Source organism: Pistacia vera, unplaced genomic scaffold, assembly GCF_008641045.1.
Source record: "Pistacia vera cultivar Batoury unplaced genomic scaffold, PisVer_v2 Contig738, whole genome shotgun sequence".
Lineage (NCBI taxonomy): Eukaryota > Viridiplantae > Streptophyta > Magnoliopsida > Sapindales > Anacardiaceae > Pistacia > Pistacia vera.
Genome location: NW_022196599.1, coordinates 771,621 through 788,095, shown reverse-complemented (window position 1 = coordinate 788,095; position 16,475 = coordinate 771,621). Strand labels below are relative to the sequence as shown.

Here is a 16,475-nt window from a genome sequence, read left to right as displayed (position 1 = left end):
TAGTCGTCAAGTAATAGAGTGATGGGTAGAATACGTTCCCGAGGACTGGTAGCAAAGCACTAAGTTCAACGTTAACAAGTTGAAGCAACCGAAATCTTGGATTTGTGGGAGCAAATTGTAATTGAAAGAAAACAAAATAAAATCTAACAAGAAATTAACCTTATAAGGGAAAACAAATGGAAACACAAAGATTCGTTAAGTAAACGGTAGTAGGGTCTTGACTTCGTTTGGATTATTTATGGGTTATAGCTAAAAGTTACACTATTTTCACATTCGTGCAGGGTTGTAAATCGGATTCACTATTATGATACATACCTCTCGGGCTATGTTTTCCTATTCATCATATTAACCTTCCGCACCCAACAATTTGAAGGTTAACAATTCTAAATCATGAAGCATAAGAATCCTAAAGTGATTTCATTAGTTCTTGAATCTATCTCTAGATCCAATACTATAATGGTATTACCCATGAAGCTTAACATGAATTATTCTAAATCTCATCATGTTCATCACATAAACAATTAATTTCAGAATAACACACAACCACAACTCATTCACATGAAAATAGCATAAACATAATTCAAACCATTTCAGATCCAAACTACAATCAAAACCCAACCCATAGAAGATTAGTTCATAGCTAACTTAAAAGAATAAAAACGGGAATCAAAAGTAACAGACTAGACATAATGAAACTGGAATGAAGGAATAGAAATCTCCCAAAAGACAAATCGTCTCTGTTCCAATCTGAATCTCCCCTTCACAATCCGAAAAATACAAGCTTTTTCTCCCTCAATTTGTAAAAAGACGGCTAACCTTATTGCCAGAGGAGAGATCCCCTCTAAAAAGTTCATGTTTTTCTTTATACCTAGTCCTCAAAACCCAGTCCAAAATAAAAACACACGAAACTGTGCGTTTACAAAACTTAAATTTAGACTTTCGCGCGGCCGAAGAAGAATTTCTTCGCCGCGGCGAAGAAAGAAAACCACAACAGTTATGCCCCAACTTCGCCGCGGCGAAGATAATTTCTTCGCCGGGGCGAAGCTCCTTCCAAAGTTCTGAAATTTACGGAACTGCCACTCTGCTTGCCTTTTCGTCCGATTCTTCGATTTTCGACTCGTCACCTTGGAAACAAGCTTCATCGTGCATTGTCCTGCTCCGGAACTCTCTTATCTTCTGGAATCCTTCAATTTAAAGTCAAAATTGCCAAGTTTTGCCTTTATTTGCTAAAAGAGTCCATTTTAACCTGAAACACGAAAAGTAGAGAATTACGCATCAATTCAGGTAGAAATGCACTCGAAAGTAATTGAAATCCTTCAAAGAGATCATATAAAAACTGTATAATTCACGGATTATCAGCCGCTTGGGCGGCTTCTGTTCGCAGCTCATTAGTTGGGGGACCAAGTTTGTTTTGGCCTCTCAAGCATATTGCTCGTGAGCATGCCTTGAGCTCCCCACTATGTCAGGCCCCCCATAAATCATGCCCACCAAGATGTCATTAGGGTTTGGCGGAGCTTGCTGGAGCTGGTTCTGAACTTGGCTCTAGACCTAGTTATTTTGTTCGCGAGTACTTTTGCGAGCTGGTACTGCCTTAACGAACTCCTTTAGGTGGCCCATTCTTATTAGGTCAGCAATGGCATCCTTCAAAGCTCGAAACTCATTTGCATTGTGTCCGATGTCTTTGTGGTACCGATAGTACTTTTGCCGATCTCTTCTGCTCGATGTCCCCCTCATTCTCTCTAGAGTAGGCAGTCTCTTCACCTCATAGGAGACTTCGTATATGTAGATGATGTCTTGAGTGAGGGGGATGTATTCTGTATACCGGGGGAAAGGTTGCAATCTCCGTGGTTATCCGTTCTTTGTCTTTTTTGGAACTTGTTGCGGTCCCTATCATTGCGGTCTTGGCCCCTATACTTATCCGATGGGCGATCTTGTCGTTTTTCTGAGGCTCTTTACGCTGAGCTTCTGGCCAGTGCTGCCAGTGAGCTTTCTACCCTCTGGTATTTTGCAGCCATCTGATAGAACTGGCCCAGGCTTACGTGATCTTCACTTTAGAGCTCTTTCCATAGCTTTGTGTTGGGTCTAATCCCTATAATTAGCAAAGTTCGGATGGACTCCTTGAGCGCATCCATGACCTTTGCCTGTTCGTTCTGGAACCTCGTTGGTACGAGGTCAGTGTTTGTCTCTCTCTTGATGAATGTTGTGTTGGCAAGTGACCGTCTTCGCGCAACGGAAAGATGTATTTTAAAACGAAAAAGATCACTTACACATCCCAAAATCCAAGCACATATTATATTGTTTACATGCATAAACTTAAAACATATAAAATAGATTTGCGTAAAATAAACAACCCATACAAGGATCTAGAACACCTACGCATGTTTGGAGGCTCCTCCAAATATCTCTGGATTTGATTTCACTACTCGATTCAACGTAGAAACGCACTCACGCTGTCCACATGAAGATAATTCGTAGAACCCTGGATTATTTTGCTAGAATAAACAAGGGCTTCAAGAATCAAGGAAGATCAAGAAAAGAATTTTTCCTTTCTCACTAAAGAGTGAAAAAGTGAGAGAGAGAGAGAGAGAGAGAGCTTTTGGGTGGCTAGGGTTTTTTAATTGAATGAATCCTTGAATTTTTAATTTTAAGTTGCACTTATATAGTGCAACAATTAAAAACCTTATTCCACTTAGGAATAGCCATGGGCTCCAACCCTAGTCCACCCTTGCAACCAAACACCCTTTAATTGGTATTTTAAAGTTTAATTAATTATTATTACAATTAAAATCAATTAATATATATACAATAATATATTAACATTTAATTATTAATAATAATCCATTTAAATAAATTTGCACATATATTTAAATATAATCTCACTAATTTTAATTTAATATTAAAATTAAATACAGGCAACAACCTCAGCAAATTTAATTGTATTGTGAGATTACCAAAATATCCTTTCGTCCTAAAAGATGAAAATACCCCTCTCATAGACTGATTCTTAAATTGTCTTCTAAGTGTGTGACCTGTAGGCCCCTCATCATATCGGCAGTGAGTAGTACCGTGATTAACTCCAATTAATTGTCTCACTACACCAGACCAAGATTGGCCCCTAGCAAGGCATCATGGCCACCTGATAGATTCGGATTCAGCGAAATCGTAGCCGGTCAACAGTATGGTTACCATGTAATCAAATACTTTCATCATCTGTTATCTCATCGAGGCTGAAGTACAGAAATAATGTCAACCTCAGATATCCTCGATATCTTCGTGTTTAGTTACTAGACTAATGACCGGAATAATACATTGGATTAAGCAACAACTCAATCCCACTATGACCACGGCTTTAGTGTCATTGCCATTCACTAAATTGCGTCGTGAGATAACTTCTCCCGTACCTGAAAGTGATTAATCCTTTGGTGATCCACCATAGTCTTTATACACTTCTCAATGCAGTCAATCACTACCGTATTGATAGCTTTGAATAACTACGTTAGGCTAGTGTCAAACTACACCAATCGGTGCACAAGGCGCTTTGGTGATCTCAAGTCTAACGATCACATGCACCACCATTCGTTAAAGGATTTATTCCATAGACACTAGGGTTACCATCTATATGGAATCCTCTGGTGGGTCTGTCCAGTGAACTTGCCTACGGCAAGCATGCATGTGTTGCACCAAGTTGTCGGCAAACAACCTTAACAAGTGAGATCAGTCACTGTCTTTCGACATGGTTGTTTAACACTATGATAGTCTTACCGTATTATATGTGTCCTTGGTCAGAATAATACTAGGGCTACGGATATTTCTAGAATGGCCACCATATGTGATCATAGGGTTCTCACTATCAAGATTTGAAACACTTGATACCTTCGTCATGGTTCTATCATCCTAAGGACATATATCAATGCACGCAATTATGATTTACATGATATAGAAGAAAATTGCCTTTTATTGATTAATAAACATTATTACAAAGAGTCAATTTTATAATAATTGATTGGCTCTAGGGCACCAACTCTAACATGTTGCTCAAGTAGCTGAGCGGCATCGCAAATCACCCCCTCACTTGAGATTGTTGTAAGTACAGCAAGGAGAATTATTGCCAAGAGTTGATGGAGTTCGCCTTGAGCCTTTTATACCACCTTTTGGTGTCACCTACCAATGTGACTGCAAAGCACCGACATTTAGCCAAGTCACAGACCTGGTGTAGCTTCATCAGGTCATTGAATTTGTCGAAGTGGTCTCTGGGGTCCCCTCTCCCATCAAACTTGCTCTCTAGCACCTTGAATCCTTGTGGAAGCGGGGCCTAGTGAACTTCCTCTGTGAAGGGGGAACTTACTATTTCTTCCACCATGCCATTCTGGCAGGCTCTCAGATCGTCGAGCATTTTCTGCATGTGATCTAAGTCTTCATTGTGGTTGTCCTCATTGGCTCTATTCAGCCTCACTTCGAGCAAATGGGTTCGCAAATCTACTGTTTGCGAGGTCCCTCTAGTGTGCACATTGATGCGCGAGATCGAGTCATGATGGCTAGACTGATAAGTGCTATCATGCTCGTTCATGCCTTGCTCGCGACGTCGATCATAACCAGAATGTCGGTCATAACCAGAACATCGGTCATTGCCAGACTGACGCACTTGGCTTGTCTTGCGAGCCTGCGAAGATCAATCTTGTCCTGGGCATGGATTAATACCGGCACGCTGACACTAGGGATATTATCGAGCGTCTCTGAGGTGTTCATTGTCTTTGCTTTCCCCTAACGGTTGCTTCCTTGGTCGCCTTTCGGGGTCAGTCTGCCTGTCGGATTCACACTCATAAGCGGAGTGCAATTTGTGATGTCAAGGGTGTTGGTCGCCTCTTTGTGCCAACGAAGCGGATCGTCCACCTACAGAATTCATACTTATTGGGCTAGCATTGGTGAAGCGTGGTTGGTTGAGATTCTGGGCAGTTGGTTGCTGGTTCCTCAGCTCAGCCATGTTTTGTTGCACCACCTATGCAACTATTGTTCTAATCATCTCCACCAGCTGGCCGTTCTCGGGGTTTGACGTCTCTGCCCCCTGGTGGTTTGTGACATGTTGAGTTGGTGGCACGGGCAGTTGGCATCCAACGACACCCTGTTGCACTTCCTGGTGTGCACCATTGTGGGCCTGGATTGGGTTGGTTGCTATGATTGTTTGCCAGAATACTTGAGATGTTGACGGAGCCCTCCTTCTAACACCAAAATGTTGATACATAAATCTGCACCAACCAACAAAATTCGATTGACCTTTCCAGGATCGAAACTGATATGAGTGTGATTAAAGATAATCAGCGACGAAGATATAAAGATGAAATAAAGTAAAAGACAATGAGAGTTTTTAAAGTGGTTTGGCAAGGTAAACTCTGAAGCCTACGTCCATTGTTTTGTATTTGCGATGAGAGCTTACAATGTAAATTCTATGAAAATTTTGTAACCCCTTTTTCATAATTTGAGGGGGTTTATGTACAAGATTTGTAGGAAGGAAAGAGTGAAAACAAAGGGATTACAATTGATCTGAAATGTAATTCCAATATTCTCGCGATTGGGCGCTGGGATTGTACAAAAATTGCTGTTGATCTAATCTTTTCCGCAATATTTGGGATCTGAGATAATCCGGGAATTGATTGAATGATTGCTCGGATTATTCGCGACTAGCTTATGTTGGGTCGAGCTACAGCTTGACGAGCTTATGTTGGGTTGATAAAACATCGTTGCTGTAATAGCCGCTTTCTACTCAAATACCCATAAAACATGTACATAATAAAATACATATAAAATAGCATAAAAAGGTTGGGCCTAAATTTTTCTTTTATTAAACATATACATTCTTTATACAAAAAGTTGTATCATGTACAAAAGCATCAAAAACAAGATGGACAGTGTAGCCATTTCCCTTCGCTCGCCGATGTCCATCCGACTGTGTCCTCACCTAGATCCTGCAAAAACATAGAAAACAACAGGGTGAGCACAACTAATGCTCAGTAAGTAAATCCTCTACTCATCTATCCCCGTAACTCTCTCTCTCTCTCTCTCTCTCTCTCTAATTATTTCCTTACAATTCTCGTTTACTCTCTCTCTTATACTTCTCTCTATTTTCTCTTTCTCATAACTCTTTTCTACTAACTCTCTTTAGTAGTCACGGCCTCATCTTACCGGAGGCACGGCCGGGACTCGCTCCCGCTCTACGTGACTTCTCCTCATTCTAGCCGATCAGACTTGATTATGCATGGATTCGGAACCCTTGGCCATGTGAGTGAATAATCTCTCTCTCGGCTACTCTCGGGTATAGCCCTCATCCGCATGCACTCTCACGGGCTACACCACTTCTCTCTCTCATACTCATGCCGCTCTCTCAATGCGGCGTACATGCGGGAATACTCTACCCATTACTCACGGGTTCCCCATCGTACAACCTATTCTATTCTCTTTTTCTCTCTTTTCTCTTAATAAAGCTCACACTCAAAGTTCTCTACTCTTTTTCTACTCTTTCTCTAATGCATAATTAATTCATATGGATGATTCATACTCATTAATGCACCCATGAGATGAACAAATGCAATGTTGCTCCAAAATCGTTATTCTGCACAGGTCACACTAAAAAGGGAATAACTTTCATTATACACATCGGATTGCTACAGTTTTGGTCTCGTTTTAAAGCTTAGAGACAGGGCTACAACTTTGGTTTTTTTGTCTAAATCCAGTTCAATCCGTAGAATGCCCAAAAACCACTTAGAAGGTCACAGCTGTGACAGGGCAGCTTCTCACTTAGGCATTTCATCAAATAACTCATGTGCATACCAAAGCTCTACTTATCTATAACTCTACTCTTCTCTTTAATCATCTAAAATGGGAGAAAAACTCCCTCATACACTCTAATTTCCTATCAAGGCAAAACACTCCCATAGGGTTTGCTCAAAACTCCCTCCAACTTCAATCAAACTCAACTCATCATCATGCAATCACAACACTTCTCATAACTCAATTATATTCAATATCAACATAGATAAATACTCATAACATCTCAATCTCTCAGCAAGCATAATACATACATATACATATACAATCTCTACTCAAATGAATTCTTAAATCTCAATTTAGTTTGGATTTACTTACTTTGTGAAAAAGTGACTTCTCTAGCACTTTTCCTTTCCTTTGTTGTCTTGTTTTCTCTCTACAACTCAAAACAACAACAACCATATAAGACTTCACTATAACTATAAGCAAACTCACATCTAAAGCAAGAATCTTTACCTTAGGATGCTTTAGATGAAATCTCTACTCAAAATTACTCAAAAGCTCTCTTAAACCCCTTAGAAATCTTAGGAAAATTGAATGGAAGATTGAGAGAAATTAGAGAATGGATATGGCGGTGGAAATGGATGAAAATGAAGGGTTTATTTCACTTAACCCTTTTTAGCTCATATTAGAACCTTCCTTTCCCATTTTGCCCTTACTCTTCCTTAGAAATTCCATCTATATCCTTTGATTCTTTGCAATTACACCCTTATCTCCAACACATACTCTACTAAATTTTCTTACATTTTACTCCCCACTTTTCCTACTAATTAGGGGTAGAAAGGTCATTTTTACCTCTGTGAAGAATTCTCTAGAAACTCATTAAACTTTTCAACTGGCTCGTCGCCGCGGCGAAGAAACTTCCATCCCCCCGGCGAAAAGTGACAGAGTCGACACCGCCTTACTTAAAGCCAACATCGCCGCAGCAAAGACTGCAATTCTAAGATTCCTCAAAACTCAATCAATTTCAAAGCAAACACTCAACCAACTCAACATACAAACTCAATTAAAACAGAATTAATAAATATTTAAGCAATGCAGCAAATTTTGAGTACGTACCTTAAGTGGGGCGTTACAGTTGCCGAGCTGGTTCTGGGTCAAGCTATATCCTCACGATAACCTGAGCTTGGCAGAAAAATAGCACACGACATATCTTTTTTTTTTTTTTTCACTTTCAATAAATGATTGAACTTTTATGAATAATTTTTATTCTAGAATATTAAACTATATACCTAAACACATAAATGTAAAACTATATGATTGAACTTATCTAAATAATTTTATGCTAGAATATTAAAATATATAAAACTTCGTAATTATATATTTCCACACACTGTTATAATTGTCAATTTTTTGGCAATACTATTAATATAAGATATAAAGTCTCATTCTAGAATTTCAATGTAGTTCATAGAATCTAATTCCTCCTTCCACTAAAATATTATCATTGGAACCATATATAAATATTAATAAAGCATGTAGCTACCATATTTTACCATTAACTTTTATAAAGTTATAAGTAAAAGATTTAAAAAAAAAAAGAATAATATCTCTCTTGAATTTAAATACAAAGGAGACAAAAAACGAGACTTATCTTTTTCACCTTAAGCAATAATAGAAATTAGGAAAAATAATAGAGCAATTTGGTTAAAAAAACTTAAAAAATAATTGAATAATTAAATATTACATCTTATTTATTATATTTTATTACTAAAATATATCTAATTAAAAAGTCAAACGAGTCAAACATTTTTTAATATTAAACATAAACATGACTTGTTATGAAAGGGGTTATTAAGGGGTTGATCTGTTAATGACACAAACCAACAAGCCCATCCCAAACCAACTTTTAATAAATGAGTTTGTGTTGCGTTATTGGGTCGTGCCCAATTTTGTCAACCTAATGACGGAGAGTAGAACATTGTTAGTTTTCAAAAGTCAAAACCAGGGGTGGGAAAAATGTCGATTTTCCAAACTTAGTGTGAGAACATGTATTTCAACCTTTCTAAAATAGTGAAGAATTATTAAATCAAACCTCACGGATCAATATCTTTTAACTCCATAAATAATATTATTTATTATGTAAAAGGAAAAAAAAAATATTAAAAAAAAAAAAAAAAAAAACTCAATATGAATGATGTATATATAACTAAACAAAAAAAATTACTTTTATTAAGAGAAAAATGTTTTAAATTTTAGATTGGTTTTTAGTAGGAATATTATTCGATTTACATATATTACAATTAAAAAAGAAAAAGGTCTATTTTTTCCTGATCCAGTACGCTCAAGATCTGATAATCATCCCATAGTACCTCAATACTTAGCCGTCGATTTTAGACCTGAGGCCGATCTTTTATATCTGAAGAGTGAAGAGGGAAAGAATAACAAAACTGTCTTTCTGATCACATCCTATGTCTATAACAATACTGCTCTAATATAAATAGCCTTGAGAAAAAATTGATTCAGTTCAAACGTCTCGCAATTTCTAGGGTTTCGAATTTCAATTCTATTTCCCGATCCAAAATCAATTTAGGCCTTCTCATCAGAGATAAAGATGCCGCAGAGACACTCAAAGAACAACAATGACCTGGCCTTTTTCACGTACGATGAGAAGCGTAAGCTGGGGTATGGAACGCAGAAGGAGAGGCTTGGCAAGGACTCAATAAAACCTTTTGATGCTTGTTGCCTTTGCTTGAAGCCATTCATCGATCCTATGTGCTGCCAGAAAGGTCACGTCTTCTGTAAAGAATGCATTCTCGAGTGCCTTCTCGCCCAGAAAAAAGACATCCAAAGGTTTGCTTCAACTTCGGCTTTTACTTCTATTTTGTTTTCTTCAAGATGAAGAAATTGCTTATAAATATCTGTTAAATTGTCTTGCTCGCTTAGATTAGACTTTGGTAGTGTTGGAGTTCATAAGCAGCAAAATGATTGTGTACAAGTCTCTTTTATGAAACTAAATCATCAACATATTGACTTGGGAGCTATCAACGTGAATGTTAAGAAGCTAATTGACTGATTGAAAAATTTAAGGAGTGGGAAACATTGTGGCATCGCATTGATAAATGATGGTTTACAAAGCATGATTCATTGATTCAGATGCGAAAACTATATGCTTGTGCTTCTAAACTAATGATGTTTATCGCATTACTCTTGGCAGAGATTTTGAATAGATGAGGGAAGTAATGGTTTGAAACTTCCTGAGGAAAGTGAGCAAAATTTATAGATTCTTTAATAGATTGATAGCACTAGGGAGAACGGTTGGTTGAGAACTAAGGAGATCTACCCATAAGTGTGTGTTACATGAAAAATATGAATTGATAAGCTATCTTGTTTAAATTTTTCACATGTATCACTTCAAAATGGTTTGCATTTTTTTTTTTTTTTTTTTTTTTTTAGATTTTTAGAACTTTTAGTGTGTATGTATCTTTTCTTCACTTTGGCAGCCTGCTTATTGTGAAGTTATGTTAGATAGCTTTTAAATTTAGTGCTTGTTTTACTTTGATTAAAAATAATTTTCAAAAACTAAGATATAATCCAAACATCTAGATTGTATTAAAAAAACCTTTAATATCTAAAGGTCATATATATATATATCACCACATGAGTTTTCTTAATTTTTCTTGTATACCTTGGTTTCAAAAACAAAAAATTATTTTTGAATTCTAAATAAAATGAGCCCTAAAATTCTATGTAAATTTTGCCGATGAGATGAATGTCTATATATTTCTTTACAATCAATCAGGTATCACTTGCCCGATGGGAGAAGTTTAAAATGTTCATGTTTATATCGTAGTTTGTTCTCACACTACACAAGATATTCATTCTCAATTCCCATACTTCTTGCCTCCTTTTAGGAATACCTAATTTAGATTACTTAAGCAAGCATCTTCTTTTAGATTTCCTCTACTATTGATGGTAAATCCATGTTATTAGTAATTTACCAGCTGCAGTTCAACATATGGGACCAATGGCATGAGAAAGATATGATAATAAGCTTATTCTAGAACTGCCATGTACTTCTCATAATTGCATAGTTTTTTAAATCAATGAAATAAACGTGATACACATTTCTTGTTTTCCAGTTTGTTTATTTTTTGGGTTAATGGTTAGCTTAGTGTTTTGGGTTTTTAGTTGTCAATCCTGTGCTGAAGAGCTTGATTCTTTCTTTGTCTGTCAGAAAGTTAGCTGCTCATGCTGCTCTGCAGAAGCAAGAGAAGGAAGAGGAAGAAGAAAAGTTAATGTTGCAGAAAGCTAGAGAGCTTGATGCCTTTGATCAGCAAAACCATGGTGCAGTACCACAATACAGTGATAGAAATCACGGCCGAGACAAGCATGGTTTCCATGGTGCAAATAGTGTGAAAGCCACATCTTACGAAGAGGAAGCCCTTCGGACAATGAAAGCATTTTGGCTGCCCTCTGCTACACCAGAGGCTCCTGCAAAGGTTGAAGCCCCTTCTACTAGTACAGTCTGTCCAGAAGGCAAGGAGAAACTCAAAATGAAAACCCTCTTCCCAATCCAATTTACAGAAGACAACAGCGAGGAGAATGAATCCAATTCACTTGATAAGACATATATTTGTCCCAGCTGCAAGGTTACCCTGACTAACACATTGTCACTTGTTGCCCTAAGCTCATGTGGGCATGTGTTCTGCAAAAAATGTGCCGACAAGTTTATGGCTGTCGATAAGGTTTGTTTGGTCTGCAATAAGGCATGTAAAGAGAGAAATTTGGTGAACTTGGAGAAAGGAGGGACAGGGTTTGCTGGCCATGGGGATCGACTTCAAGCAACAGACTTTAAACATTTGGGTAGTGGTTCAGGGTTGGGGCTGGTGAGACCTGCAATGAAGACATGAGTTTTGAAGTTATGTTAATTGTGTAGCAATCTCTCTTGGCTAAGAAAAAGTATGGATCCAATAGCCCTGCCGAAGTGTTGATGTGTTGTAAATTGGATTCAACTATGTTTCGCACTTGTCTATCTATGTCTCATGAGTACCAACAATAATGCATTTTCTTTTTATGATGTTGTTGATGATTGGTTTGAATACTTTCTTTTTGACTTTTAGTTGATAAATATTTGGCCGCTAGTCTGGTGGCGATATGAGCGCATACCGCCCAACCATTGTTTTAGAACTCGGCTTGCTCGGCTGGTTGAATCAGTTCAATCTGGAAACTAGGCTTTCATTGGGTTGGATTACTCATTTCACTATTCACCAAAAACCTTAGAAATTGAGATGATGATCTGTGAACAATTGAAGACCAGTATGGTGGTGCTTTTAAAGAGAAAATGTTGGTGAGTGTAATGGTGGCAACGGAGTTGATTTCCAGTGAGTAAATTGATCGAAAATTGAAAAAAAAAGGTCATGGCAACAACTGGCTTTTGCCAGTGATTGGCGAGGCTAGCGGGGGTGGAGTGAGGTGGATTTTGGTCAAGAGGCAGAGAAAAGTTTCTTCGGAGTGATGGAGAGGGTTGTCGACATCGATGTCGATGAGATCTAGTCGAAATCGAACTAGATATTGGGTATATTTTATGGGGAATGGGCTCAATGGATGATTGTGATTGCATTTGGGGTGTCGCAACCGCCAATCAATCGACTGTCGATTTGTATTTAAAGTGTGTTTGCTAAATTTCAAACTTATAAAGACTTAACTGTGATTTTTAGGGGTGTATTTACTAAATTTTAAAATTTTTGTCATCCGGTTTGACCAGTTGGTAAAACCTGTTAAACCAGTCAATTTAGAACCCAACCACTTTGTTGGGTTTAACCAAGGGTTGGGTTTTAAAACATTACACCCAACCCAAATATCAAGCAACTTATATGTGCTCTGGGTTCACTTCAGTTAATTACTGTTGCTAAGAATTTAAGTTGTGGCGACAACATCAACCTCGTGAATTTGAAAGTGGAAGGTTGTGGTGATTTGTAGGTCGGTTGAATGTCAACTGGGAACAACTGTTGTGATTATAAAAAGATACAAGAAGTTAAAAAGTTGGAATGCAAATTGAAGTGGAAATTGGGTGNTTATGGGGAATGGGCTCAATGGATGATTGTGATTGCATTTGGGGTGTCGCAACCGCCAATCAATCGACTGTCGATTTGTATTTAAAGTGTGTTTGCTAAATTTCAAACTTATAAAGACTTAACTGTGATTTTTAGGGGTGTATTTACTAAATTTTAAAATTTTTGTCATCCGGTTTGACCAGTTGGTAAAACCTGTTAAACCAGTCAATTTAGAACCCAACCACTTTGTTGGGTTTAACCAAGGGTTGGGTTTTAAAACATTACACCCAACCCAAATATCAAGCAACTTATATGTGCTCTGGGTTCACTTCAGTTAATTACTGTTGCTAAGAATTTAAGTTGTGGCGACAACATCAACCTCGTGAATTTGAAAGTGGAAGGTTGTGGTGATTTGTAGGTCGGTTGAATGTCAACTGGGAACAACTGTTGTGATTATAAAAAGATACAAGAAGTTAAAAAGTTGGAATGCAAATTGAAGTGGAAATTGGGTGGTTCTAAAGTTAGGGCGGATGCTGTGAATCTGTTTTCAAAAATTAAAATGCATATCGGAGATTGGCATGGTGAAGATGAGACATATTTGGTTTCAAAAATCACTTTCACGAGTCAACTTGCAACAGAATAGCTTTATGCACGTGGGTTGGTTGATAATTTAGATAAGGGTCGTATAAAACTTTATTTGGAACAATAATAAAATAATGCATAAATCGGCCACCAAGTTCCCACCCAGCAGCTTGGGCTTGCTGTCCACTGCTACCAAATCATCGTTATCCTCCCTTCATCCTTACTATTGTTAACTTACACCAAGAATAATTAATTATCTTGTTCAAAAATAGGTCACCTGAAGTTTTTTTATAACCACAAAACGACTAAATAGCAGTTTCAACTTTCAGAGGTTGTCAGAACTTCTCTTTATTTTATTTTCTTATAATTAGAACCTTAATTTGTTCTTTCAATCAGAAGTTATTTTATTTCATCATCCAACATGGCAACAGCTGTACCGTCAATTATCGCTTCCACTGTTCCCACTCACTTCATTAATTGCCCGCCCACGTCCCCAACTGCCTAACACACAATCAAAACAATTTTCACTCAACCCCAAATAAAGCAACGCCTGAATTATTTAAATAAATTTTCATTTCTCCCTTTTTAATTCACCATTAGGGAAGTACAACTTTGAAGATTGCAGCAAAGAGAAAGAAACGGTATAATGGCGGATGTGGAGAGACAAGAGAAGGTTGGTGAAGAAGGGGAGAGATTGCTCGAAGGGATGGCTGTGGTAAATTTTGAGCTGCTGTGTTCCACTGTGGCCTTGCAGACGCAAGGTAAATTCAATACACAACCGAACGAGGAGGTTGAAATGGACGCCGATGGAGATGAATTTGGCGCCGTTTTAAGGATGTGGGAAGGTGAAGTCCTTGATTGCTTCGATGACCGTCGCATCGCTCTTGAATCCGCTTGGTTTGTTCTTAAATTTCTGTATTTGATTCGTTTGCTTAACAATTCTTGAACTGATGCTTGTTGGTTTTGTTTTGCTGGAGAGTAATACTGTGTTTGTTTTTACAGTTGTCCCTGTTACCGATTTGGGAAGAACATGGGACGGGCTGGTTTTGGTTCTTGTTTTATTCAGGTAATTTTTTCAACTTATACTTTAAAGCTACAAAACTTGAAACTTTTGAAAATGAAGTTGTTAAATATCTAGATTTCTCTTTGAAATTTTGCAGGCAAGTGTGTATTTGTTTCTTGCTATTGGTGGCCTTGCGAATTTCATTGCCTTTATTGTCACCAAGAGCCATTGCTTTTTGTATTTGGCCATGGCTTTTGCCATTTCAATAGGAGGCTACTTGGGGTTTTACCGAACGCAAATAAAAAGAAAATTTAACATTCTGGTGAGCATTTATATCCATCATTGCGTTTGATACTTAAATACTATTTTAAACTAGTTATGTGCTCTACCTCATTATACATGTTTCATATCAATCCAATCCCTAATTCTATCTAATTGCATGTTTAACAAAAATTGATGTCATAGTATCCTCATGACTGGGTTTGGGTTGGTCTGTGTTTTGTTTTCAAGTTTGTGTTTTGCAAGTTGGAAAGGTTCTTAAGGCAGATGTTAGCTTCATTCATTTTAACAAGTACTGGTAGCCTCTCTGTTTATCTCTGAGGAGTTTAATATGGAAGAAGGTCTGTCTGTTCTGTTTTTGGTTATAAGGTTACCTCATAACCAGCATATTTTGTACAAAACCTATAATCAAAGTCTAAAGCTATCAATTAGACAGTGTCGTCTTTGTTCAATTTATACCCAGTCTAAACATGGACAAGGTGAAGCCCGGGTATTTGTGGTTTCTTTTTAATGTCCTTCAGTGAGAATGGACTTAAGGCTAAACAAATCTTCCCATGTTCCATTTCGATAAATATCCCTCCCCCATTGTTTTGCCACATTGTGATTGTGAGAATCTTTTGACGAGTTGAATTATTCTAGTCTCATAACTACTGCTCTTTCTATGGCTTATTTTGATTTATTGCTTATTACTTTCACATTTAAATTGACATCTTTGGGGAAATATGTTTGCTTTCAGGGTTGTGATAGTTCAATGGATGACTGCGTCTACCATGTTATCTGTCCCTGTTGTACATTAAGCCAGGTACTTTATTTGCAAAGCTGTATTTTGCCAAAAATATGGACAAAACGAAAATGCATCTTGAATGAAATTTTGCGAACCCCTTAAATGATGAATATCATTCTATATTTCTGGAGCAGGAAGCCAGAACTTTGGAAATGAACAATGTCCAAGATGGCACTTGGCATGGCCGGGGTGATACAATATGCATAGGAAGCTATAGTGAAGGGAGCAGAGCCTTCTTTGAGCTACACCCACCTCCTGTCTCAACCAAGTGTCCTGATCCCTGCAGCATGCAGAAGAGTGCAGATGTTGTGATCACTCTTGAGCCTGGGAAGCTGTGAAATCAGAGCTATTGATCCATTCTTCCCTGTGCGCTGCTTTTAGAAAGTATCGACTCTGCTTACTTCCTGTCCAATTTCTTGCTCTAGGGAGCAGTATCACGGTTGCTGCATTGAGGATCTACATTTGGAAGTAGTAGTGGCAACGCCAGGAAGTATATAGCGTTTGCTGCCTGATTTGTACCCTTGCATCCAAATCGATGGGGATGCTGACCTTTTCAAACTCGTGATGAAGATGTTTCGAGTCCGTGTACATAGTAGACAAGTTGTTTTTATTCTTGTGGTTTTTTTTTTACCACCCCGTTTCTCCTTATATCCTTTAATTGTTTTATTGCCAAATGATGGAAACAAAGTCATTATTTTCTGTTCGTCTAAAAGAATTTGCTGTTATGAACCATCATCATACTTGATTTGGGATTGAATTGTTTTTGGCTGGGCAGTAAGAAAGGAAAGCTTCGGTCTTGCATGTCGACGGTGGAACCCAATTTGGTCTCCTGAATGTTAGTCGCATTGCTTGCAAATGGGAAGATTAAATTTCGATAGATTTGTTTATTTTAATTTATGTTACTACATCTTGGTTATTGTTTCGCCAGGTTGCTCTGTTGACTTGTTTGTAACTTAAACTTCAATAGTCTGTCCCAGTGATTTGTGGGAATGAAAATTCCTTCTGTCGTTAG

General features: G+C 37.8%; 2 protein-coding genes across 2 annotated transcripts; both read left to right on the top strand.

Moving 5' to 3' along the window:
• Positions 1 to 9,240: 9,240 nt before the first annotated feature.
• Positions 9,241 to 11,863, top strand: LOC116115395 (E3 ubiquitin-protein ligase CSU1-like). The gene is made up of 2 exons (XM_031401543.1): positions 9,241 to 9,612; positions 10,997 to 11,863. Exons 1-2 carry the CDS (start codon positions 9,374 to 9,376, stop codon positions 11,670 to 11,672), a joined length of 915 nt encoding a protein of 304 aa, XP_031257403.1. The 5' UTR covers positions 9,241 to 9,373; the 3' UTR covers positions 11,673 to 11,863.
• A 1,806-nt stretch (positions 11,864 to 13,669) lies between these two features.
• Positions 13,670 to 16,220, top strand: LOC116115399 (protein PLANT CADMIUM RESISTANCE 10-like). Its single transcript, XM_031401545.1, has 5 exons — positions 13,670 to 14,294; positions 14,400 to 14,463; positions 14,558 to 14,722; positions 15,416 to 15,481; positions 15,598 to 16,220. Exons 1-5 carry the CDS (start codon positions 14,044 to 14,046, stop codon positions 15,799 to 15,801), a joined length of 750 nt encoding a protein of 249 aa, XP_031257405.1. The 5' UTR covers positions 13,670 to 14,043; the 3' UTR covers positions 15,802 to 16,220.
• Positions 16,221 to 16,475: the final 255 nt, after the last annotated feature.

Coding starts and splice junctions, on each gene's coding strand:
- LOC116115395 (XM_031401543.1), top strand. CDS start 9,374: ATGCCGCAGAGACACTCAAAGAACAACAATGACCTGGCCTTTTTCACG. Junction 9,613..10,996: donor CAGAAAAAAGACATCCAAAG/GTTTGCTTCAAC, acceptor TTTGTCTGTCAG/AAAGTTAGCTGCTCATGCTG.
- LOC116115399 (XM_031401545.1), top strand. CDS start 14,044: ATGGCGGATGTGGAGAGACAAGAGAAGGTTGGTGAAGAAGGGGAGAGA. Junction 14,295..14,399: donor ATCGCTCTTGAATCCGCTTG/GTTTGTTCTTAA, acceptor TTGTTTTTACAG/TTGTCCCTGTTACCGATTTG. Junction 14,723..15,415: donor AAAGAAAATTTAACATTCTG/GTGAGCATTTAT, acceptor GTTTGCTTTCAG/GGTTGTGATAGTTCAATGGA.